Source organism: Typopeltis vanoorti, chromosome 20, assembly GCF_054136105.1.
Source record: "Typopeltis vanoorti isolate ZY-2024b chromosome 20, IOZ_Tvanoo_1.0, whole genome shotgun sequence".
NCBI lineage: Eukaryota > Metazoa > Arthropoda > Arachnida > Uropygi > Thelyphonidae > Typopeltis > Typopeltis vanoorti.
The window spans coordinates 55380474-55407262 of NC_143568.1; the positions used below are offsets into that span (position 1 = coordinate 55380474).

The following is a 26789-nucleotide window of genomic DNA, read 5'->3' on the forward strand; positions in this document are numbered from 1 at the left end:
CGCTCGTAGTATACAACTTACCATTGCTGCATATTCTTTCATAATTTCCCATGTACTAATGATATCCTGGCCTTCCAATTCCTCCCTCCATGAAACTTCCCCAAGATGATGCCTTAGACTATTATAATCATCTGCTTCATAATTCCACATAAGTTCCCGTCTCTTTGATACGCCTGCATGTCTATTCATTTTCCAAGTCAAAACCATATGGTCACTCTCTCCAACTGGTGGGCGAGATGTCATCTCAGTTATTATCAACTCTTCTGATGCTACAACCAAATCTAAAACTCTTGAACCTCTTGTTCCCTCTATTACATGTTGCCTAAGACATTTGTCCCAGAAGAATTCTAGAAATTCATTCCCTTATTGCTACATGCATCTTCCTCCTCTCAGTTAAAATCTACTGTAGTTAAAATCTCCCATAACAATCATTCTTCTTGCACTTGCCAAACTCAACTGTCTAAACATTTCCTGGTCCCCACCCTCTGTACTCCTGGGTCTGTAGCAACACTCCACTAAATATCCTGCCTTGCCCACCTCTACCTCACACCATATGCTTTCAAAATCATTAGTGTCATTGCCTTCAAAGTCTCCACACTTAGAGGACATAGGTCGTCACTTATCATAAGCAGTACTCCACCACCACATTTTCTCTTCCTATCCTACTGAAAAATGCTGTATCCAGCGACTTCCATTCCTGTTATTATATCCTCTTCTGTCAACCACGTCTCAGTGATCCCAATAATTTTTGGCCAGGCTGATGCTATCTGTGCCACCAATTCCTCTCCCTTATTTCGGATACTCCTGGCATTAGTATATAGCATATAAATGCCACTGTTTCTATACCCAGCATTATCCCCTCTAGACTCCACTGGGCTCAGTGTTACCTGATGTCGTCCCCCTTTTCCCAAGTACCCATTCCCACAAGAGACCACCTCTGCTACCATCCTCCCAGGGACATACTGACTTTTTCAGAACAGCAATCTCTCCAGATGCCTACGTCCTTCCTCATTCAAATGTAAGCAGAGACCGCTTACATTTGAATGAGAAAGTGCATTTGAGGGCAGAGAGGAATTGCATACAATTCCTCTCTGCCCTCATATGCACTGCAAGCATCCACATATTCCAGTCCTCTCTTGTCACACATTCTAGCTATTATATCATTCAATATTACTGCTCTTCTGCTCAGTTCGTCATTATCATACCTAGGCAACACATACACTATCTTTCCTCTCTGTCTCTTCTTTCGTACCACATCAAGCAAGAATCTCATATCTCTCGCTGCCCTATTTACACCACCACTCAAGTCATTTGTTCCCACCATCACAATTATCTCATCCACCCTTTCACCTCTCTTAATGAGGTGAAAGGGTGGATGTTCATGATCTGGAAAAGGCATATGATAAGGTGCCAAGAGAGAAGCTATTCAATACGCTATAGTTATATGGTGTCAATGGGGCATTATATCAAGCAATACTTGATATAATGAGCCGCATACAGTTTTTTGAATAATGCAAAATGAATGTTATTTATTAAATTAGAAACTAAAAACCCTAAATATAGCATGTGGAAAGGCTTATGTGTTCGTCACACATGTTGAATTGGATTTTAACAGTATCGATACGAACACAGATCAATAAGAAAATAATTATTTATTAACTTAGAAGCTAATATTTCACTGGTATTATATCCAGCATCTTCAGAGCACACAAACAAAGTTTGTTACAACAGCAAGACAACCACAATCCGGTGTAACAGTGGGACTAGTATAAGTAATTGCAGCGTGCAACACAACACTAAAGTCCTAATTAGGTGTCATCTAAGTTAAAAATAAATAAACAGTAGTCCACAGTTTTGAAAAATAGTAATCCAATTAGTCTTTTAAAGTTTTGAAAAATAATAGTCCAAAATTTTGAAAAAAATAAAAAAAAATTAATTTGGTTTTAGGATGACTGTCTCCCAAATCTTTCATAGATTTATACAGCCATACTTGTTGAGGTTTGGAGTATGTTTTAAAGCTTCTGTTGATTCCAGGAACAATCTCTCTGACTTGTAGAAGCTTCTGTGCAGTACTTATTTTTTTTTCCCAATTGATCCTGTGTGCAGGGGTATCCAAAGAAACACTTAGTCTGCCAGACCCGACTTGCCATAGCGAAAGTGCCGGATATATTTTTTGTGTTCACTGAGGTGGATGTCCACAGTTCCTCCTGTCTGTCTGTAGTAAGCTCGATGACATGAACACTCCTGGCTGTGATAAAGGAGTGAATCTGTCCTTAGGTGAAAGGATGAGAGTTGCCAATTTCACAAAAAGTTTAAATATTATTTAAACTTTTTGTGAAATTTTGGGGTTATAGCCATTGGTCAGGAAGGTGCGACGCAGGTGAGAAAGTTCAGCAGTGAGTGCAACGTCACCGGAACAAATTGCTCTAGTTCTATGGGTTAGTGTTTTCAAGATACCATATTGTTGAGAAGGGGGATGGTGTGATTGTTTGTGTAAATATCTCCCTAAATATCAGGATCCTTCTGGAAGATGTGTGATCAGTGTGTCCAGAAAGGGTAGGCAGTTATTGGCTTCTAGTTCCATTGTAAAGTTGATTTTAGGATGCTGGCTATTTAGATGCACTAAAAATGTATTCGACGTGTCTGGGCAATGTGGCCAAATAGCAAACACATCATCAACATAACGTAGCCAGAGACCAGGTTTGAGAGAGGTTGTGTTGATAGCTAACTTTTCCAGATGTTTAAATTATACATTTTTGGTCGTTTTATAATAGAAATACAATTTTATTAATACAGACCAATATTTTACAATAAAAACATTTATTCAAACCTACCAGTTTCGCCAGCAAACTGTCTGGCTCTTTCAAGGCATTACGGAGATATGAAAGTTAGTAAATGCAAATTAAAAGGAACATAAAAAAACGTTGTAAAACAAACTAGTATCTATGGTTACACGTTTCGCGTGACAGAGATGACTTATTGTTGTTATTCATTATCACGCATGCGTGTTTGTTGTAGACTTGTAATGTGATTACTGGCTAGCTGTAGTTCAGATTGATTGAGAGAGAGGATCAAGTTTTTCCACGAACTGTTTAGAATTACATTGTGATTTCTGTTGAGGTTTCCGCCGGTTATTAGTACTATTGTGGCTTCCTTAAATACATGATGCCTGTAGTCGTCATCGAGATATGGCATGGAGCTGTTTTGCCAATCTATCGTGTGGTTAGACGTGCAGAAATGATGTGCTAAGCCGGAAGAGATGCTTCTGTTGTGGTTTACATCACCAACATGTTCTTTTTGTCTAATTTCTAAACTTCGTGAAGTTTGTCCGATGTAGGCAAGACCACAGGAGCAGGGAATGTAATATACTCCTGGATATTTGTAGAACGGAACTTTATCTTTTGGAGATCCTAAAACTTGTCTGATGTTGGTGGTTGGTTTGAAGACCACTCTGATGTTGTGGGCTCTTAGTATTCTTGCTATTTGATAAGAAATTGACTTGATGAAAGGTATCACTACAGTAGAAATATGCTGACAGTGGGATTCTTCTTGTCTGGGGTTGTCATTGTATAGATATTTTTTGATGATGTTTTGAGGATATCCATTTTGTGATAATGTGTTGGCTATTAGTGAGAGTTCAATAATAAATTTAGTTTAATCCTTTATCCAAGTGTGAGCAAACAAAGTTTGCGCCTGAAAGTATCTTCAGGACTAGGTTAAGGTGGTACAACACCAGGAAATCTCATTGCAAAGGTGGAGCAAGCTACCAACACTCCTATCTCAGTATCTCCTATAATGCAAAACACATCTCCTTGCGGATATATCTAATGTTATGCATTAAGGGAAGGGCCACTACCCAGACTAGTTTCGACCTTTATTGAGGTCTCTTCAGTGGGAGCCAGGCCCAAGTGGAGACATCAGGCAGAAGCATTAGCAGGTCATCTCTACCTATAGGAGTTGCCAAATGGTGTGCCACCCTTTTTTAATAAATTACTCTGGATTTAGAGAAAGATGTTGAAAGTTTATTTTACACTTGGTTAGAGTATAATAAATTTAGTTTAATCCTTTGTATAAGTGTGAGCAAACAAAGTTTGCGCCTGAAAGTATCTTCATGACTGGGGTAAGGTGGTACAACACCAGGGCAACTCGTTGCAAAGGTGGAGCAAGCTACCAACATTAATGCATAACATTAGATATATCCGCAAGGAGATGTGTTTTGCATTATAGGAGATACTGAGATAGGAGTGTTGGTATCTTGCTCCACCTTTGCAACGAGTTGCCCTGGTGTTGTTCCACCTTAACCCAGTCCTGAAGATACTTTCAGGCGCAAACTTTGTTTGCTCACACTTGGATAAAGGATTAAACTAAATTTATTATACTCTAACCAAGTGAAAAATAAACTTTCAACAATAGTGAGAGTTCATTCTGTGTATCCTCCTCTTCTGATATAAACTTTTTTCCAGATGTTCTATGTAGAAGTTGGCTAAGGGGGAAGAAAGGGGGGAGGGATCCCATAGCTGTCCCATCTAATTATTTATATATTTTCCCTTTCTATGTGAAATAACCTGCCTGTACTGTGAATTTAGTAAGTTAGGTGTTTCAGTTAATGGTACATTCATAAATAATGAGGTGATATCAAAACTCACCATTAAGTAGGAACTATTTAAAGTGTGGTTTTCTAAAATACTTTTTAGGTAGGTAGAATTTTTAACAAAAGAGGTAGAATTGTTTGTGCAAGTGGCTAGTAGTTTGGTTAAATGTTTAGCTAGTTTATATGTAGGACTGTTTATACTATCTACAATAGGGCGTAAAGAAAACTATAGAAAACCTTGTTTGTGAATTTTTGGAACTCCATATATCCTGGGTGTTTTAACGTAAAAGGGTTTGAGTTTGCTGACTGTTCCTTTTGGCCAGGAAGTGACTTTGTTTAATAACTTGTACACCTTATTCTTTGTGATATGGTGGGATCTCGATCTTTGATTTGATATGTTGACTGGTCTTGGAAAAGTGCGTTCATTTTGCTTTCATATTCTGTTGTATCCATCACTACAGTTGTGTTTCCTTTGTCTGATTTGGTTATGGTGATGTGGTTATTATTGCGTGGCTCTTTTAAAGCCATTATTTCTTCATGTGGGATATTATTTTTGGGAGGCTAAGAATGGATTAGGATATTGGCCACGTCTAACCGAATATTATTGGCTATTGCTGGAGGCAGGTCATAAAAGAAATAATGGCTCTAAAAGAGTTACGCAATAATAACCACATTACCACAACCAAATCAGACAAAGGGAATGCAACTGTAGTGATGGATACAACAGAATATGAAAGCAAAATGCACGCCCTTCTCCAAGACCAGTCAACATATCAAATCATAGATCAAGATCCCACCAACTCACAAAAGAATAAGGTGTGCAAATTATTAAACAAAGTCACTTCCTGGCCAAAAGAAACAGTCAACAAAGTCAAACCCTTTCATGTTAAAACAGCCAGGATATATGGAGCTCCAAAAATTCACAAACAAGGTACACCTTTACACCCTATTGTAGATAGTATAAACAGTCCTACATATAAACTAACTAAACATTTAGCCAAACTACTAGCCACTTGCACAAACAATTCTCCCTCTTTTGTTAAAAATTCTAAAAAGTATTTTAGAAAACCACATCTTAAATAGTTCCGACTTAATGGCGAATTTTGATATCATCTCATTATTCATGAATGTACTTACTAAATTAACTTAACTCTTAAACTCTTTAGTAAGTTAAAAACACTTAACCTACTAAATTCACAATTTCCACCTGATATATTTCAGGGGGAAATTGTGAATTCAGCTATTTAAATTCACAGTACAGGCAGGTTATTTTACATGGAAAGAGAAAATATACAAACAATTAGATGGGACAGCTATGGGATCCCCCCTTTCTCCCCCTTAGCCAACTTCTATATAGAACATCTGGAAAAGTTAGCTATCAACACAATTGCTCTCAAACCTAGTCTCTGGCTATGCTATGTTGATGATGTGTTTGCTATTTGGCCACATGGCCCAGACACATTGAATACATTTTTAGTGCATCTAAATAGCCAGCACCCTAAAATCGACTTTACAATGGAACTAGAAGCCAATGACTGCCTGCCCTTCCTGGACACACTGATCACACGTCTTCCAGAAGGTTCCTTATCAATTCTCGGTTTATAGAAAACCCACACATACAGGGAGATATTTACACAAACAATCACAGCATCGCCCTTCTCAACAATATGGTATCTTAAAAACACTAACCCATAGAGCTAGAACAATTTGTTCCAATGACGTTGCTCTCACTGCTGAACTTTCTCACCTGCATCGCACCCTCCTGACCAATGGCTATAACCCCCATAAGATAGATACAATACTAAATGCTACCCAAAAATCTCCCCCACTATCTACCACAGAAGACTACAACAAAACTATCCACATCCCATACATTAAAGGCACATCTGAAAAGATATCTAGGGTGCTTAACAGACACCAACTACGCACCGTATTTAAACCTTTTGCGAAGTTGGCAACTCTCATCCGTTCACCTAAGGACAGATTCATTCCTTTATCACATCCAGGAGTGTTCATGTCATTGAGCTTACTACGGACAGACTGTGGACATCCACCTCAGTGAACACAAAAAATATATCCGGCATTTTCGCTATGGCAAGTCGGATCTGGCAAACTGAGTGTTTCTTTGGATACCTCTGCACACAGGATCAATTGGAAAAAAACAAAAGTAATGCACAGAAGCTTCTACAAGTCAGAGAGGTTGTTCCTAGAATCAACAGAAGCTTTAAAACATACTCCAAACCTCAACAAGTATGGCTGTATAAATCTACCAAAGATATCCTAAAACCAAATTAATTATTTTTTTTTTTTTCAAAACTTTGGACTACTGTTGTGTTGCACGGTGCAATTACTTATACTAGTCCCACTGTTACACTGGATTGTGGTTGTCTCGCTGCTGTAACAAACTTTATTTGTGTGCTCTGAAGATGCTGGATATAATACCAGCAAAATATTAGCTTTTAAGTTAATAAATAATTATTTTCTTATTGATCTGTGTTCGTATCAATACCATTAAAATCCAATTCAACCTAAATATAGCATTTGCAATAAATTAAGGACATTTTACATTAAGTCAAGGATATTTTACAATTGAAAATAGTACATGTGATGCTAAAAAATTTAATACTTTCATGTTTGAACTCTTTGAAATCATACACGATAATCCTTCTTTACATTCATCTTGGATTATCATGGATAATGCAAGAATTCATAAACCCTCTGATTTGTCAAATATTTGTTTTAATTATTCATGTCAATTAAAATTACTTGAGTTATGTTTTATGTTGTTTTAATTTATTAAGCCAAATACGTCATGCTAGACTAGCGCGTTCAGACAGGCAAGCGCTATGGTAGTGCTTGCCTGTCTGAACGCGCCCATTGTCTTTGCATATAGTGCAGGTGTGGTCTGTAAATCTGCTCACTTTGTAAAGTAAAGGTTTTGTAGTGGACATTGTAGTGCTTTCATTTACTGGTGATTGTGTTAGGTAATGTGAATATTGTAACATTAAATTAAATATTAAGAAAATAAAAATATTTTTATAGTATTTAAAATGTCAGCAAAGAAGAGAAAGATAGAACAAGAAAATCGGGAGTTTAAAAGTGAATGGACCGAAACCTACGCATTTGTAGCCAATACAGCAGGATTTCCCAATGGTTTAATATGTCATGAACAGCTTTCAAACAATAAAAAATCAAATATACTAAGACATTTTTTAAATAAACATGATACATTTGACAAAGCATATCCATGGGGAGATGAAGGGAAAAAAAGGAAGTAGAAGAGTTGCAACGCAAAGTAAACCTAACTAAATGTTCGTTTTCCAAATGGATAAAAGAATCAAGAAATACAACTATTGCTAGTTTTGTGGCCGCTCAAGAAGTTGTTAAATGAGGAAAACCTTTTACGGACAGCGAATATGTGAAAGAATGTTTTATTAAAAGGTCCAAATTTCTCTTCTGCAATTTTAAAAACAAAGCAGAAATAATTACAAAAATAAAAGACATGCCATTATCTGCTAAGATTGTAAGGGACAGAACTATACGAATGGCAGAAGATATAACAAATCAGCAGGTTACAGATCTAAATTCAACACCAGGATTCTCCATTGCCTGTGATGAATCATGCGATGTGGATGACATTGCACAGATTGTACTTATTTGTAGATACGTAAACTCTCAAGGACCTCAGGAAGAATTACTCAATATACTGCCACTTACAGGAGAAACTCATGGAGAAGACATTAAATCTGCTGTTACCACTTGCTTGAAAAGTAATGGTATTAATATTAACAAAATAATATCTATTGCGACCGATGGGGCGGCGAGCATGAAAGGTACAAAAAAAAGTTTCATTTCTTTATTTAAAAAACAAATTTTGCATGACGTGTTTTCCTTTCACTGCATAATCCATCAAGAGATACTTTGTGCACAAACTTTTCCAAAAGAGATAACAGTAGTGATGGATTTGGTTGTAGAAATTGTTAACAAAATAATGGCAAGACTGCTACATCATCGGAAATTTTGTGAACTTCTTAAAGAAATCAATTGCCAAGATTCCGATCTTTTGCATAATAGAATAAGATGGCTTTCCAGAGGTGTGATGTTGATGCGATTTGCCACCTGTCTTGGAGAGGTTAAGTTGTTTATGCACAGTTAGAAGCTACTCATTGGTTACAAAAATTCTACTTTATGGTGGATATGACTTCCCATTTAAACGCACTAAATAAGAAACTACAGGGAAAGGGAAATACAGCAGTTTTGCTTTTAGAAGAAGTGATTTAATTTGAAATATTTGTTTGTGACAGACTTAGAGAAAGGCACATTATTACATTTTCCTACATTGAAGAAATATCAACAAGAACAAGCTGATAATAATTCCATAAATTTAACCTTTTTCAAAGAAATTGTGATAAATATGTGATCTGAATTTAATGGGAGATTTGAGGCATTTAGAAAGAAAAAGGCAACTGAGTCATTTTTATTGCGACCACTTGAAATTAATCCTGCCAAATTAAATTTTTCACCTTTTGCTGGAATTGAAGAGGTTGCATTTTAACTTGAGTTAGAGGACCTGGAAAACCAAGCATTTGTGAAATTCAAAATTTAGAAATCTAAAAGCTGACCTGGAGGAGTTGGAAAGACAAAAATCTACCCTTGCAATACAACACAAATGATCTGAAATAGAAGATCTTAAAAATCAAGATCAGATTGTATTTGACACGTGGAATTGTTTACCAGACGCTTACATTCAGTTAAAAACATACATATTTGGACTTCTATCGATTTTCGGATCCACATATTTCTGAGCAAATATTTTCTAATATGAATTTTAATAAAAGTAAGTTGAGAAACCAACTAAACAACGTTAGTCTTTCGTCATGTTTGAAAATGAAAATTAAAGCATATTCGCTGCATATTGAGAAACTATCCCAAGAAGTTCAACAGCAAAAGTTTCAATAAGAAGATATTTTAAATTAAAAAAATTAAATAGGTTTGTTATTGGATTTTATACATATGTTTTTGTGAGGAGGAGGAAATCTTTGTTTTATTATTTAATATTTAAAAATATCATATAATTTCATGTGACATGCCACCCCTGTGTTTTACAAGTATGATAACATGTTACTATAAAAAAAAACTGAATAAATAATTTAATTATAATATTTTTCAATGTAGTTTCTAAATTTAAAGCAGTCATGAGCAATTAAATAGTAAATCAAATATTCAGTTCGATCTGCATAAAGAATATTTTCTTTTTCTTTAATAAGGAAGTATTAATTTATTTTCCATTATTTAGGTATATTTTAATTTTTTAACCTGCACAAATAAATCCACATGTAAAAATCAACATTCATTAAATAGATTTTTAATTAAAATATACTAATTCTGCTGTACAAAACAAACACCGTGGGCCGCATGCAGCCCGCTGACCATTGGCTGCTCATCACTGAGTGCGGCTCCCTAAATTTTTTTTTTTAACAGATATAATTTTAAAAATGGCTCTTCACTCCAAAAAGGTTGCCAACCACTGGTCTAGACACTAGTCATGAATATCCATTGAGCTTCCTTTCTATGGCATCCATTTTGTTAGAGAAAGTCTCTTCAAGAGTGATAAGTTGCTGTTCAAGACTGTCAATATGCTTGCTAGGTTTAAAAATTGTTTAACAGAGGAGAAGCACAGGAAAAAGAAAAATGGAATCAAGTGTCGGAAGCTAATCAGATTATTCAGTTAATGAGTGCTCACTTTGCTAAGATATATCAACTAGGTGTATGAAACATGGTGCACAGAGCTACTGCTACATTGGGTGAAGAGTTAGAGATTCGTGAAAATGAGGTTGAAGAGCTGTTGCATAACCTGGATAAGAATTTGTCTATAGGAACAGATGGAATATCAGCCTGTTTGCTAAAGGAATGTTCAGCCGAATTGGCTACCTTTCACATGTTTGTATAACTTGAGTCTCAGCTCAGGAATGATACCACAGGAATGGAAGGAATGTATGATAGTTCCATTGTACAAGGGTGGTGGCAAAAACTGATGTGTCAAACTACCAACCTATCAGTATCTCTGGGGTGGTAGTGAAGTTATTAGAGAAGTTGGTAAAGAACTCGCATACACAAATGGATAGACAAACATGCTATACTCTGCAAGGAACAGCATGGGTCTAAAAGAAGGTCATGTTTTAGCAATTTGCTCTATTTTATAACAATGTTACAGCGCCGAGTTGGATAAAGGGAATGGATACACTATGATAATGTTAGAATTTTCTAATGCATTTGATAGGATACCACACGAAAGGCATAAACTGGAGAATATAGGATTGGAATATAAACTCTTGATTTGGATCAGGGGATGGTTGACAGACAGATATCAAAAAGTGATATAATAGTGGGTGTGAATCTGCCAGATTTAAGGTGACCAGTGGTGTACCTCAGGGTTCAGTCCTTGGGCCATTATTGTTCAATGTACACATTAATGACATCAGGAAGGATGTGCAATTGTTTGCCAATGATGCAAAGATAGGCAGGGCAATCAGGGATGCTACTGATATTCAGCAAATTACAAAATGATTTGAAAAGACTGGAAATTTGGGCAAATGAAAATGGCTATCAATTTAATGTAAGTGTAAATTATGCACTTTGGCATGATTAGAGTTCCAGCGGCATATTATATTAGCGGGGTTATGCTACAAGAAACAAGAGGCAAGGGATCTTGGATATTGGTGGATAGGAATTTGAAGTTCAAAGTTCACATAGCAAAAGTTGCAAATACAGCTCATAGGATAATTGCGATGTTGAAGTGAACCTTGACATGTAAGGATAAGGAAGTCATTTTGCCTCTTTATAAAGCTTTGATAAGACCACACATGGATTACTGTACACAGATTTGGTCTCCCAGGTTTCAAGAGGATAAAGAAACACTGTGGAAAGGGTACAAAGAAGAGTTACAAAGATTATATCTGGATTATGGAATTTAGATTACAAGGACAGATTGCGAGTATGTGGATTGCACACTCTGGTTAACAGGAGAAAGAGGAAGTGATATGATAGAAGTCTATAAACTTTTGAATGGGTGTTATAGGATATCAACTGACAAAATTTTTCGTTATATGGAAGGTGGGGAGAGAGCACGGGAGCATCCATGGAAGTTAAATTTATTTGCAGTCAAGAAAGGGGTAAGAGCTAGGTTTTTCTCTCATAGAGCAATGAGTAAGTGGAATAATTTGCTCTTAGGGGTAGTGAGTGCATCTAGTGTGAATGAATTTAAGGGAAGGTATGATAGCTGGTTGGGTGATTTATAGCCTCTCTTGATGAGTCCTTGACTCCCTAGAGGTCTCAGATAATAATCACATTTTTTTAAAAGTGAATCCTACCTTCAAAAAATTTTAAGCCTATAATACATCAGTACTGTGAGTGGGTTAAGGATAAGATAATATGAAAATTCTGCTTTTGAGACTAAACATGGAACTTTTTCAAAGCACTACAAATTCCAATAAGCTTCAACATATATCCTCACATACTCGTATATCACTTCTCATAGGTATGAATGACTTAACTAGTGATAAGTTCAGTATGAAAGAAGACATGAAGGAATTGTTGAATATGAAATGAATATGAAAGAATAACTCTACTAAATGCAGATGGTATGTAAGTGATGACAGCAGCAAAAGAGATTGTTCAACTAATGAGGGTCCATTTTGCTAAGTGCTATCAACAAGTTTGAGCAACTTGCTCATATTCTATAATAATGTTACTGTTAAGAAACACAAGGGATATACCATGATAGTTTTGCATTTTGTTAAGGCTTTTGACATATACATATCACTTTTTGATGTCTGTCAATCAGCTATTCTCTTATCCATACCATGGAAGACTGTTGCATAAAATGGAGAATATGGGATTGGATTATAAAATATTGGTATGGATAAGAGAATAGCTGATTGACAGACATCAAAAAGTGATATGTATATGGAGAATGCAAGTTTGCACAATTTAAGGTAACCAGTGGTGTGCTACAAGGATCAATCTTTGACAGGTGACATACAGCTACTTGCTGTTGAAGCAAAGATAGACAAGGTAATTAGGAATGTGGCTAATATGTAGTGCTAGCAGAATGATTCGAATAAGCTAGAATTGTGGGCTTATGAAAATGGCTACGAGGGTGTGCTGAAAAGTTGTCATAATCACAATGAAGGAATTGAGGTAGAACCATGTAATGTACACATTATTCTACATATTCCCCACAAAGTGTTATACACTTGTTACAACGCTTTGAGAAAAAAAGTCTTTCCCTTATTGCACAAACCAGTCCTTAGGTGCAGATATAGCTTCATCATCTGTGGTAAATTTTGTTCCTTTTAAATGTTATTAAATTTGGGAATAGGAAATAGTCAGATGGGTGTGGTGAATAGGTTGGGTGAGGCAGAAAGCACATGTTGTGTACTGTCTGTTGGGTTTCACAAGCAGTTTGAGCAGGTGCATTGTCCTGCAGAAGCAACATGTCTCTGTTCAGTTTCCCACAGAGTTTTTCCTTCAGAGCTGTTGAATACACTACTGCTGCTGCTGTGACAGTTTCACCTTTTTAGAGGTACTTGGTGATTACACCATCAATATCCCAAAAGATAATGGTAAGAACCTTCCCTGCTGACGTTTTGGTTCAGAACTTCTTTAGCCATGGAGAACCTTTGTACCTCCACCCCCACCGACTGCTGTTTGGTCTCCGGGTCATAGTAATAAAGCCATGTTTCATCAACAGTCACAATACGAGCCCAAAAATTTGCACCTGATTTCTCAAAATCCCTTGAGATGATGGCACATGTTCTCTCTTTTGATTAGCATTCAAACATTTGGGGACCCACTTTTCTGAGAACTTCTGTATGTCCAAATGTTGGTGGATAATGACCCCAACTTGTTCCCTGGCAATATTTTTGGTTGGTATTTGTCTATCATCAAGGATCATGACATGAACTGCATCGATGTTTTCAGGTGTGTGATCGCTGTGGAAGATCTTCCTGATCTGGGGGGTATCTGCTGTCTCAGGATGCCCAGTTTTAAACTTGGCCAACTATCTGGCAACTGTTGGATATGCTGGGGCAGAGTCCCCCTAAAGTCTCACAAAAAGTTTGGTGAATCCCAGTTGTGGATTTTTCTTGCAGCATGAAAAACTTGATGACCCGCACCTCTTGTCTTTGAATTTCTTCAAAACCTCTGACATGTCTTCTTATATATCCTAAAGGAAAAAGAATAAATTATTACAATTTGATGAAACATGGGAGTTACAGGGTTTTAAGAGGTGTTTATCAGAACTTTTCAGTCCCCCCCCCCCCCTTTCCTCATATCAGTTCAGTGTTAGTAAATGTACAGTCATTTACTTTGGTGCGATTCAATACCCAAAGTCATATTGGTGAGATTGGCTAGAAGAAACTGATCAGGATAGGGATCTTAAAGTTTTAGTGAATATAAAGTGAAGTTCAAAAGCCATATAGCAAAGATTGCAAACTCAGAGGATAATTGTAATGGTGAAATGAACCTTGATTTGTAGAGATAAGCAAGTCAATTTACCATTTTACAAGACCTTGATAAGACCTCACTTGGACTAGTGTGCACAGGTCTGATATTCTGGTTTCCATGGTGATTCTAGTGGGGGGAGTACAAAGGAGAGTGTTAAAAATTATATCAGAAGTGCGGAATACAGATTATGAAGGAGGACTGAGAATTTGTGCACTGTAGACATTAGCAAACTGGAGAAAGAGAGATGATATCGTTGAGACTTTCAAACTTCTGAAAAGGTCATGCAGGATACCAGTAAATGAACTTTTTCATTTTATGGAGGATGGGATGAGGATGAGAGGACATCCATGGAAGTTGAGGATGATTGCATTGAAGAAGGAGTGTGAGAGCTAGATTTTTCTCTCATAGAGTGGTGCACAATTAGAATGGTGGAGGATGAGTGCAGGTAGTGGGAATGAATTCAACAAAAGATATGACAGTTTGTGTGGGTGAAATGTGGCCTCCCTCTATGAATCCTAGACAATCTCTTAATAATAATAATTATAATGCTTCTTCGGGTGCATAAGGGTCAAAGCTGTATAACTGAGAGGAGACCTCCACATAGCCTTTAAAGGAATGTGGGAAAACTGACCAGGGATTTTGACCTAATGTCCAATCTTCACCTTCTCATACCCTGTTAGGTATCTACCTAGATGCAGATTGAATGAGGATGGGCTGGCAATTTGGGATTTAGCCAACCAAACTGTATTCTTATTGGCTTAAACCACAATGTAAAATGATGGTACAACATGACAATTTCATGCCAGCTGGGGAATCATCCTGATAAACAAGACTCTTGTCTTTTTTGCTAGAGAAGCAGGGCAAACAGTGAAAAGTCAACTACTGGAACAAACCCTGAAACATATCCCAACTCAACATCACCAGAGTTCAAGATCGGTACTATCTACATAAGAAGTCTAAATGGCAAAGAAATGGAACTAGCAGAAGAAGTGGATAAGTACCAGATTGACACAATAGGGTTGACTGAAACAAAAAAGACAAAATCTAGTGAAATCTTTCTAAGCAATAAATACAAAATATTATATTCAGGCAATATGATGACACAAGGATGTACATTATCCCCTCTGTTATTCATTATCTATACAGATCACATTATGAAGGAAAGCAGTATTAAACCTGATATCAAAATTGGAGATCTCTTTGCTTCATGCAGATGATGTTATACTTTTAAATAAATGCAGTATACAAGTCTCCAAGATTCCCTGACTAAATTGAATAACTGTTGTAATAGATTTGGTATGAAAATCAGCAATATCGACAATGAAAATAGGCAGAAACATTGAAAACATCAACTGCATTGTGAATGGAGAACCTATAGAACAAGTAAAACATTTCAGCTTCTAAGGCACGATTTTTAGTGAAGATGGTAAATTAAATGTGGAAATAGACAATAGAATCAACAAAGTTGGTATGGTAGAAAGTCAACTGAATAAATTTATATGCAAGAAGAGAGAAATTAGTCAAAGCACTAAATTAGCTGTATACAAGACAGTGTTCAAACCAATTTTAACTTATGGATCTAAGAGTTGGGTTAGAAATAAAACACTTGACCAAAAACTAGAGACCACAGATATGGGAGTCTTGAGAAAGATTAGGGGCATGAACAGATGACATCAATGGTAATATCATATTAAAAATGAGGATATTAGGAAAGAACTTTACATTGTCAGCATCCAGGAATGCATTAGCAGAGCTAATCTCAGGTGTTATGGTCACTTAAACAGAACAGGAGAGGAACAATTAGCAAAACAAGTGCTCTCTTCCAGGTTGGCAGGAAAAAAAAAAAAACAGAGGAAGACCAAGACATAGGCAGACTGGTACAGTAAAAAGTGCTTTAGAAGACAGAAATATAAGATCTGATAATGTAGTCTTGACAGATAATAGATTGATTTGGAGGAAAATTGTTGATAGGAAGTTAGTAATGATGTAAGTTTTTCATGTAGTACTATCATAATATCCTGTACACTCCTTGAAGGTATATGGCAGGAATTTGATGATGATATCACTTCTTAGTAATATGTACAGTAACAAGAGGAGAGTTCTGAAGTTTTGCTTAGTTTCTAGCTTGATGAATTTGATTTTAGTCAGCATGACAACAAACTTCTTTTAATTAAAGCATTATTCAATGCACAAGATATTTTAGTTTTGGAAATTGCAGTGTTTGCACACTAAAATATTTCTCTCTTTTTTTTTTTTTTCCTTTTTTTTAAATCTCACCAATGAAATGAAACAAAAGGTTGGAAAATTGTTGCACATTACTATCCCAGATACAAAGGATTTAGATAAACTAGAAACTGTGATTTATACACTAAACAACTTTTCATGTTTTGAATCTTACACCGCATAGTGAAAGTGATCTATTATCTAAATACAGTGGAACCTCAGTTGTTGAACTTAATTCGTTCCCGAAGGTTGTTCGGAAACCGAATTGTTCGTAAGCTGAAACCATTTTCCCATAAGAATTAATGTAAAATGGATTAATCCATTCCCGAATCCCAGATGATTGTTTATTTAAACCTTTACAACAGTACTTCATGCTTCATTAAAGATCGTATACAAACATAATGAAAATGCATAAAATCTTACTTAAAAAGAATAAACACAATAAATAGATAAAATAAAAATGAAAATTTAACTTCACTTTAACTATACGTACAGAGGTGAGTTGATGGCGTAAGTGGAAGGAGGTGAGTAAGGGGAGTTCCCTTCCATAAAAACATTATTTCTTTATTTATTTATTTATTTTTGAGTATTGCACATATCGTTGATTTCGCCATACCGAACTGCATAACAAGATTCGAGACACGAACGCTATTTTCATGTTTGGATATGATTTCTTTTTTCATCTCTATTGTGGTTCTAACAACTTTTCTTTTTGCTTTGCTGCTATCCCTATTCTTCTTTTGTCCCATGGTGGCTTAATTAATAATAATTTATGAAAAAAACAACAAAACACAAAGAAAATCAAGAAAACTCACTGCAAATTCGAGCAGATGTCTGCACTGAACGAAGGTTGCCACGTAACTGACGCTTTCCCGCCTTACAGCTCAGCATGCGTAGCAAGTGGTTGCAGTTTGCCTGTTCGGGAACCAAAATTCTGTTCGGAAACCGGGGCGTTTTTTGTTTGGAAAATATGTTCGGGAACCGAATTGTTCGAGAACAAAGCCGCTCGACAACCGAGGTTCCACTGTACTTTCATAAACAATCGTGCCACGTCTGTTAGAAGCAAAAGTCGTACTATTCACCTGGTCACCACCCAGGCTAGGTTACATATAACCCAAAATCTTTCTTGATTAAACTGATATTCATTATGTATTATTGAGAAATGAGTAAGCAAAACCAGGAATGGCAGATAAAGCATTACACCAAATTTCTTAAAAGGTTCCCATTAAAGATATGTTTTGCAAAATGCAAAAGCAGCTATTAATTGTGTTTTGTGTGTGTGTATGTATATATATATATATATGTGTGTGTGTGTGTGTGTGTGTGTGTGAAAGTTTTTCCAGGATTATGGATAGGATTTTACTGAAATTTAGTATTTGGAATCCTTATAAAATTTTGTTAGGCCATTTAGTTTTGTTTGAATCTAACCAAACAATCTAATCTAACAATTTAAGCCTAAATTGAATGTCATCAAAGACAGGAATGAAGTATAACTAACAGAAGAGTTGGAAATCAAAAACAGATGGAAAGAATACTGTGAGGAACTGTACAGCAGAGTGGATAAAGAAAACGTGGAGCCCTCTCATCAGGAAAAATTTGATTTGGACCCTCCTCTACTTAGGCATGAAGTTGAAAGAGCAGTTAAGCAGCTTAACAGCAATAAGGCCCCCAGGTGCAGATGAAATCCAAGCAGAGTTAATTAAAGCCACAGGGGATGGAGGGATAAGAGAGTTTCATATTGATTACAAGGATATGGGAGACAGGATCATGGCCTAGAAGGCAGTTTTCATACCACTACATAAGAAAGGTGATATGAAGGAATGCAAGAACTACAGAACTATTAGTTTAATATCTCATGCAAGCAAAATTTTATTGAAAATCATGCTAAATAGGATTGAGGCCAAAGTTGAGGCAGAGATGCTCGAGGAACAAACAAGTTTTAGGAAAGGTAAGGGTACCAGAGATCAGATCCTTTGCCTTAGACAGATTATAGAAAAATATAAAGAATTCAGACTTCCTCTGGTAATGTGTTTCTTAGACTACTCTAAAGCTAACAGATAAGTTTAAGTGTTGACGATTATTCATGACTTATTTTTCACGACATTAACAACACCATACAATTTTATCAAAGAGATGTTTTATTAACTTATATTTCGCTGATTTTCAACTCAGCATCATCAGAGCACAATACACTAGTACATGCGACAGTGAGTGAGTGAAACAATATAATTGCAAAGGAAAAAAGATCTAAAGTCCCATTTTTGGATCCCTCTAACAGAGAAAAAAAAAAAAAAAAAACAGCTATGCAGGAGTTTCTCTTAGGATAACAGTCTCCCAAATTTTTGGCAAATTAATGCAACCATATTTGTTAAGGGGTGTGCTAAAGGGTGAAGTTTATCCTTAGGCAAGTGGATCAGAGTTGCCAGCTTTACATGAGGTTTGAAAGTGGTGCGAACGCCATGTTTCATCAATACTTTGGCTATCTTTTCTGATGTACCTCTGATATAGGGAATGGAAATGGTCATGTTGTATTCTTGTGTATTAGGAGAGGGCAGAGTAATGGGTCTAGACTACTCTAAAGCTTCTGACTATGTTGCGCATGTGAAACTGTGGGAAGTAATGAAAAGAATGGGTTTTCCTCAACACGCTATCAGGTTGATAGCAACTTGTAAGGGAGCAAGAAGCCATGGTAATAACAGGTGTTAAATTGACTGACTGGCTTCAAGTTGGAAAAGGATGTTTACTTTCTCTTCACTTGTTTAGTATATATGCGGAGGACATCATGTGTGAAGCATTGGATGAGCTCAGGACAAGAATTAGGATAGGAGGTAGATTGATCAGTAATCTGAGGTATGCTGATGATACAGTATTCCTTTGTAATGACATGGAAGAACTAGGACTAATTCTTGACAAACTTAACAAGATCAGTAATAAAAGAGGACTTCAACTCAATCCTAGCAAGACAAAGATTATGATTCTCAAAGGAAATAAAAAGCAGAGAAGCTTTTGAGAAACAAGTGTACCTTAATGGAGAAAGAATTGAGGAGGTTAGCAAGTTTGAGTACCTGGGATCCATTATTAATGTGAAGAATTGCTGTTCAGAAGATGTCAGAAGACGGTTAGGAATGGCTAAAACAACAGTCAGAGACCTGTCTAAAATCTGGAAGGATGGATCTATCTCCGTGGGAACAAAGTCGAGGATTTTGGATGCAGCTGTTTTTCCAACAGTGACTTATGGATGTGAGATTTGGAACCTAAAGAAGTCAGATAAGAAACGGATATCTGCTTTTGAGATGTGGTGTTACAGAAGGCTGTTGAGGATATCATATACTGAAAGCCTTACAAATGAATGGATGTTAGAAAAGATCAGTAGAAGTTTAAGGCTCCTTAAGGATATTGACAGAAGAAAGTTAAAATATTTTGGACACACAGAAAGGATGGAAGGGGGACTTCTCAGAACAGTAATAGAAGGTAAAGTTCTTGGAAAAAGAGGAAGGGATAGACCATCAGTCAGTGGGTGGGTGGGTGGGTGGGTGGGTGGGTGGGTGGGTGGGTGGATGGATGGATGGATGGATGGATGGATGGATGGATGGATGGATGGATGGATGGATGGATGGATGGATGGATGGATGGATGGATGGATGGATGGATGGATGGATGGATGGATGGATGGATGGATGGATGGATGGATGGATGGATGGATGGATGGATGGATGGATGGATGGATGGATGGATGGATGGATGGATGGATGGATGGATGGATGGATGGATGGATGGATGGATGGATGGATGGATGGATGGATGGATGGATGGATGGATGGATGGATGGATGGATGGATGGATGGATGGATGGATGGATGGATGGATGGATGGATGGATGGATGGATGGATGGATGGATGGATGGATGGATGGATGGATGGATGGATGGATGGATGGATGGATGGATGGATGGATGGATGGATGGATGGATGGATGGATGGATGGATGGATGGATGGATGGATGGATGGATGGATGGATGGATGGAGAGTGTGTGTGTGTGTGTCTGTCTGTCTCTCTATATGTTCACATGCCCAGTGAACATATAGATAGATATGAATCTAACCTGCAAAAACAGTTGGAATGCAATATCTCCATTCTGGATGGAAGTAATATAATAAAAACCTTGGAGTTAGGATGCACAGTGGAATATGCTATGTGGTTTGGTTTTAAGTGTCAATTATTCATCAAAATAATTTGAACCAATAGTAATAATTCTACACTGAACAGATGGAATTTAATTATTTTATTTTTTATTTATTTTTTTACGATGACCCTATACATGAAAGGTCACAGGACTTATAGCACAACACAGTGCCATGTGTGGGTGAGTGATTAAGAAAAAGAAGTAATCTATTAATATGTTTCTTAAAGAGTTGGGGATTGTAATCATTGGCAAAAACGATATAGGAAGATTCATTACAAAGAATGGAGATAGATGGAATGAATGAAGGAAGTTAGAATTTTGTTTGGTATGTTTGGAGTTGGAGAGTGCATGGGTGTTGGTCAAGTGGCTGGTCTAGTTCTTACATGGTTAGAAGAAAGTCAAGGAATTGAATGGTAGTGTCCCATTAGCAATACCCATTGAAAAGGTACAGTGCAGAAACAGGGTGTCTATGTAAAAGTAACTGAAGAAGTCTGTGAGGGAAGGATCACCTATTAAGCAAATTGTCCTCTCCTGAATATCATCAAGAATCCATAGGGGAGGTTTGGGGATGCATTGCCCTAAATACGTTAATAATATGCCAAAATTGGTCATCCAATATGAGACATAAAGTATTAGGAGCTGAGCAAAAGAGTAGTAATATTTTGAATGGAAAAGAACACCAAGTTTTTGTAGAAGTTGAGGAGGCTATGTTTATGTCAGAAAAAAAGTGGATGTGATGGTTAGTCCAAGAAAAAAAAAAGCTGATCTTGAAAGGAAATTGGAACATTATGATAAGATAGTGGGAGTGAAGTAGGATCTTTCTTACAGGTAATAAGGCAGGTCTGAGTTTTTATACCATTGAAAATTACTAAGTTATCTTCACCCCACTTGAGGATGTTGTGATCAGTGTTTAAGTTATGGAAAAGCTTGAGGTATCTAATGTCAGAGTACTACAGGGTTTCTTGAATAAAGAAGACAAATGAAAAGTGCTCTCATCGACAAAACTGTGAATAGAATTTGAAGTCGGAGAGAAGGTAACTGATATCAAGAAGAGTGTGGGTGAGAGTAGAGACCCTAAGTTACTCTAGCATTAACAGAGAAATCTGATGAGAGGAAGCCATCCACTATGATATGTAATGAACGACCAATGAGATAGCTGAAAATCCAATCATAGAACACAGGAGGGAAGTCTTAAGATGATAGCTTGTTCAGGGGGCCTTGAAGCCAGGCACGATCAAATGCCTTTTAATTATTGAGAGCAACAACATGGGTTTCTCCAATCTTTCCATGACCTGTGTTGGAAGGTGGGTGAGATTAGCAAGGAGGTCAGCTATAGAATGAGAATGGTGGAATCCACATTGGTGATCGCTAATTAACTGTTGAGTCTCCGGGTAATAAAGAAGCTGGTTGTTAATAACCTTCTCATTCACTTTTGAAAGTACTGAGCATGGGATGATAATTAGATGGCTGAATTTTGTCCCCCTTTTTAGGTACAGGCTGAATGAAGACTTACTTACATGCTGTTGGGTAGATACCAATTAAATATGATAGCTTATATAGGCAATACAGGATGGGTGTTAATTCTGGGGCACAAGTTTTGAGCACAACCAGAGGAATACCATCTGGATGAAGAGCCTTGTATGTATTGAGATTAATCAGGATTTTTCTGATGTCCTCCTGGTGAAAATTCAGAGGCAGCATGCACCTGGTGGTAGTCCAGGAGATGAACAAATTTTTGCTAAAATATATTAAAATATGATTTATACGAGGCACCATAGGAAAATTGGTTTAGTTGGAATTACAATTAAAGTAACTAAAGTTATGAGCCAGTGTGTGTGTTATTTGCATGTATTCTCTGGTTGGTTTGCCTATTTTGCAGGATGAAAAATGTGTTTCTTGTATCAAAATCCAACCATCCCCATATGAAACCAACTAACTCACCTTCAGTTGAAAATTCTCTATAAAGATTCCTAGATTATGGTAGGAAGGTATGACACTAACTGAGATGGTGAGATGTAGGAAGTCCATTTAATACAATGGGTTTTAAATTTCTAAATTTTAAATTACTCTGTGATGGAAAAAAAAATTTAAAAATTTTATCAAGAATGCATAACAGATTTTTATTTTTTTTTCCAGGTCAGGAATAATCTTTCCAATCACTCACCTGCCTATTAATCTCTGCATAAGATACTATATTATTAGCTCTCATACAAAATCCATCCCCCTTCATGATGTAACCATAACACCGAACATTATCACCATGATAACACTCATCTAAATTTCCCCAGTGATCATTCCATGAAGACATTTCCATAATAGCATTTTTTTCATCATTGGTTTCTATAAACGAGCATATATCTATAGAAAGAAAAAACTATATATATATTTATTTATTTAGCATATGGCTCACACATGAAAAGTTACATCACATTAATCCTTAATATATAACATAATAATAGATATATGTACAATAATAAGACATAATACAGTCATAAGAGACACTCATGAATAGGCTACAACTGCATGTCTAAGTTGATTATCCAGTCAACTGCACTTGGTGTAGCATGGATGAAGTCCGACAGGTTTCCACTGTATGGGCACATTCTACTGTAATATGATTGTCTGGCAGGGTGATCCACAGTCGCACCTGTGTGAGGCAATCATGCCCCATTTGTAAAGGTGGTCTGCACACCTGCCATCATTGGTGTGGATTCAGTTAAGGGTAGACCAAGTTTTCCGAGGTAGGTCAACACCCGAAGGCACCTGTGTTGGTTCCACTAATTCATGGAAGTCTCCTGTTGAAGTGTCACACCAGGACTCATTCCACTTCTCCTTCATGTTGAAACTTGTCTCTGCAAGATTTTTTGCTGTTAAGATTGGAGAGTGCCTTGACTTTAGCCTATTTATTTCTAGGAGTAGGATGTCTTTGTGGATTGGGAGATTTTGGATTTCCATGATTTTGCTGTATTCATGTAGAAGAAAGTTGGATCTGCAGATGTGTGGAGGTGGGATGTTGCTTAGCACTGGGAGCCAGTAGGTTGGAGTTGATTTCAACCAGTTCCAGAAATAAGGTGCATAGTGATGTTAAGCTGAGCATCAACCAAATACACATGGGCACTGTTCAGCCATACAGGCTGAACAGTGCCCATGATTCTGCAGAGTAAACAAGACCAAGAGCAGTGCAGCAAAGCTTTGTTGCTGAGGCACCCCAAGTTGTTCCGCATAGTTTTTGCAGTATATAGTTTTGTGTTTTTAGCTTGAATGCTGTGTTAATGAGATGTGGCTTAAAAGATAGAGTTCTATCCGAAGTGATGTCCAGATATTTCGGGAATCTGTTGTAGCTTAGCAGTTTGTGGTTGAAGTAGACCATGAGTTCTTTGTTAGCCTGGTTATTGTTCAGGTGGAAGCATGAAATTTCTATTTTGCTAGGATTTGGGTGTAATTTTCATTTTCTGAAGTATTCATCTAAGACTGCAAGGTCATTTGTTAGTGCAGCTTCCATTGTAGTAAAATTGGTGTGTCTAGCGGCTAGAGCAGTCATCAGCGTAGCAAAACTTCTTAGAGGCTGTATTAGGCAAATCTGTGATGCATAAGTTAAAAAGGAGGAGAGCCAGAACTGATCCTTGTGGTAATCCATTATTCAGTGTTCTTTGTTTACTTTTGTTCTCGTTCATACACACTTGGAACAGGCGGTTGCTTAGCATGTTGTCAATTAGTTTTGCTATTGTTCTGCATGGGATGCACGGAGCAACTTGCAGATTGTGCCATGCCTCCAGACTGTATCATAAGCTGTGGTAAGATCTACAAAAGCTACAACTGTTTTCAGGCATTGTTGGTAGCCTGCCTCTATATGTGTGGTGAGTGACAGAACCTGATCATAGCTGCTTCGTTTATATCTGAATCCGGCCTGTTCCACTGGGACTTGTTCTATTATCTTAGAGGCAATTCTGTTGAGGATGAACCTTTCTAGGAGCTTATAACAGGACGATTGGTCGGTAATTTTCTGGTTTGTTGTTGATTTTTCCTAGTTTTAAGATGGGGATAATTATTGTCCTCTTAAACTCTTTCAGAAGTCTACCAGTCTGGAGGATGTCAGAGAAAAAGGAAGCCAACCACTCTCGAGCTTTTTTTGGCCTGTCTTCAACAGGAAATCATGGTGAATTGCTTCGAAACCTGGAGCCTTGTCTGATTTCATATCCATTAGAGCAGTGTTAATATATTTAAGAGTGAAAGGTCGTGAATATAAAGGATCTGATGTTCTGTCATTTTTCAAATATGTAAGTTCTCTTTTTATTTGAAGAGTGTGTTGTTTGTCCTTGGCGGTATATCTTCATGTGTTGACAATATGTGATGCATACTGATTAGGAGAAATAGCTGATTGTTCCCGGACAGTCAGGATGCCACTACCTAGTTCTCTTAGAAGGCTCCATGCTTTTCTACTGGAGTGCCAAAAATAGTCTTTCTATTCTCTCAGTCTATTTCTTCTGTCGGTTGGTATCAAGGCTGTGAATGAGTTCATCTGCAATGTCAGGATCGCCACACTCTAGGTATTCTTGGTACAGTTTATTACTGTCATCATCCCATCCAGGGATATACTCCTTCCGGAATTATATTATTCCAGAATTATATATATAGTCATCCCCGACTTACGCGAATCCGGAGTTACGCGGTTTCTTATACGTACGTATTCCCGTCCCGCTTCACGCCTCACCACTACTCATATCTTTCCGGCGCTGGCCACATTCGCCAGTGTCGCACATGCTGTGAACAAGCACTGACGTGTTTCTCACAGTCTCCATTCATACACGATTTTTATAGTCTACAAACCTTGCGATTGTTTAATGTTATGCTCTTGATAAAAATTTCATCACATAAAAAATAATAATGTCGTCCAAAAGAAGCAAGTCCGATTCTTCTACAGCTAGCAAGAAAAGTAAAACATTGACTTTGTAAACAAAATTCAACATTATTAAGGATTTTGAAGGCGGAATGAATATTTGTGAGCTAGCAAAGAAGTTCGATCTACAGGAATCCACAGTAAGAACAATCATAAAAGAAAGGTTTACAGACTTTGGAGAATATAGATTCTAATGAGGAAGAACGAATTGTAGCCACAAGGCAAGGAATAAAAAAATCATTAGCTTGCTATGAAGAAATTTTGTGTGACAAGAAAAAGACATTATGCCATCAGACGAATCTATTAGATTTTATGAAACCATTGACATCGAAATAACTTTCTTTTTTTCTGTACGAAAAACTACAATTACATTTCTTAAAAAATATAGGTGTTTTTGTAAACCTTTGGTCCCAATTAACTAATATTTTGTATGTTTGTATATATAAATTACATGCAAAATTGTACCCCGAGTTACACGAATTCGACTTACGTGCTTTTTGTTGGTCCCACCTGCTGCGTAACTTCGGGGTATGACTGTGTGTATATGTATATATATATATATATATATATATATATATATACATATTCATACATATACACACAGTCATACATGTATATATATATGTGTGTGTGTAAAAAGATAAGCCGAAATTTGTCAAGTGACAAAAATATCCCCTACATATATATGTTTGGTATCATTTTTTTCTGAATTTATTCAGAAAACTGTCACATATATATACAGTAAAACCTTTTTTTTACACTTTTCAGGGGACTGATGGAAAAAAGTGTAAATAGCAGGAAATGAAAAAAAACATTAAAAAAGGCTAAAAGATGACGTACTACTAGTATGTGAGTCTACATACTAGATTACAAAATTTAATAACTGAAAATAAATGAATTTACAATTACTTACATTTATCTATTTAAAAAAATCTTGTTTATGCTTTTGCTTTTCGTTTTTTTTGACATAGCACCAGATTGCTTTGCATTGAGTTCAATGCTTGACCTGTTTTTTACTATCGTGTTCAAAGTGGACACAGAGAGTCCAAGATCTTTTGCTAAATGCACACACACGTATTCCGGCATGCCAATCTACACGTCACAGAATTGCCATCTTTTCTTCAACATTTTTTTTCTTTTTTCTCCATGGATAACATGGATAATCCACCAAATGCAACATGAAAGCAACTTTCACACACTAAATTACGTAACAGAAATTCTGTAATATCAATTCGTATTGTGATTAAAAAATCACGGCATCGCTCATCACTACATTACTGCTGCAAGCGTGCAAGTCACCATGATGGCGGAAACGAAACTACAGCCTAAAGCAAAGCCATCTGGGAACAGAAATGCGCAGATTTCTGCAGAAATCGATTTGAAAAT

The 26789-nt window shown here is 36.8% G+C and overlaps 1 protein-coding gene across 7 annotated transcripts in view; it reads right to left on the bottom strand.

Annotated features, from left to right (window-relative positions):
- Positions 1 to 26789, bottom strand: part of eIF2Bgamma (eukaryotic translation initiation factor 2B subunit gamma) — a 234200-nt gene that overhangs the window by 69113 nt on the left and 138298 nt on the right. For all 7 annotated transcript variants that reach the window (XM_090410369.1, XM_090410364.1, XM_090410365.1 and 4 more), the window contains one exon: positions 22671 to 22864. In XM_090410369.1, coding sequence (XP_090266495.1) covers positions 22671 to 22864 — 194 coding nt within the window. The remainder of the gene's footprint in view (positions 1 to 22670; positions 22865 to 26789) is intronic.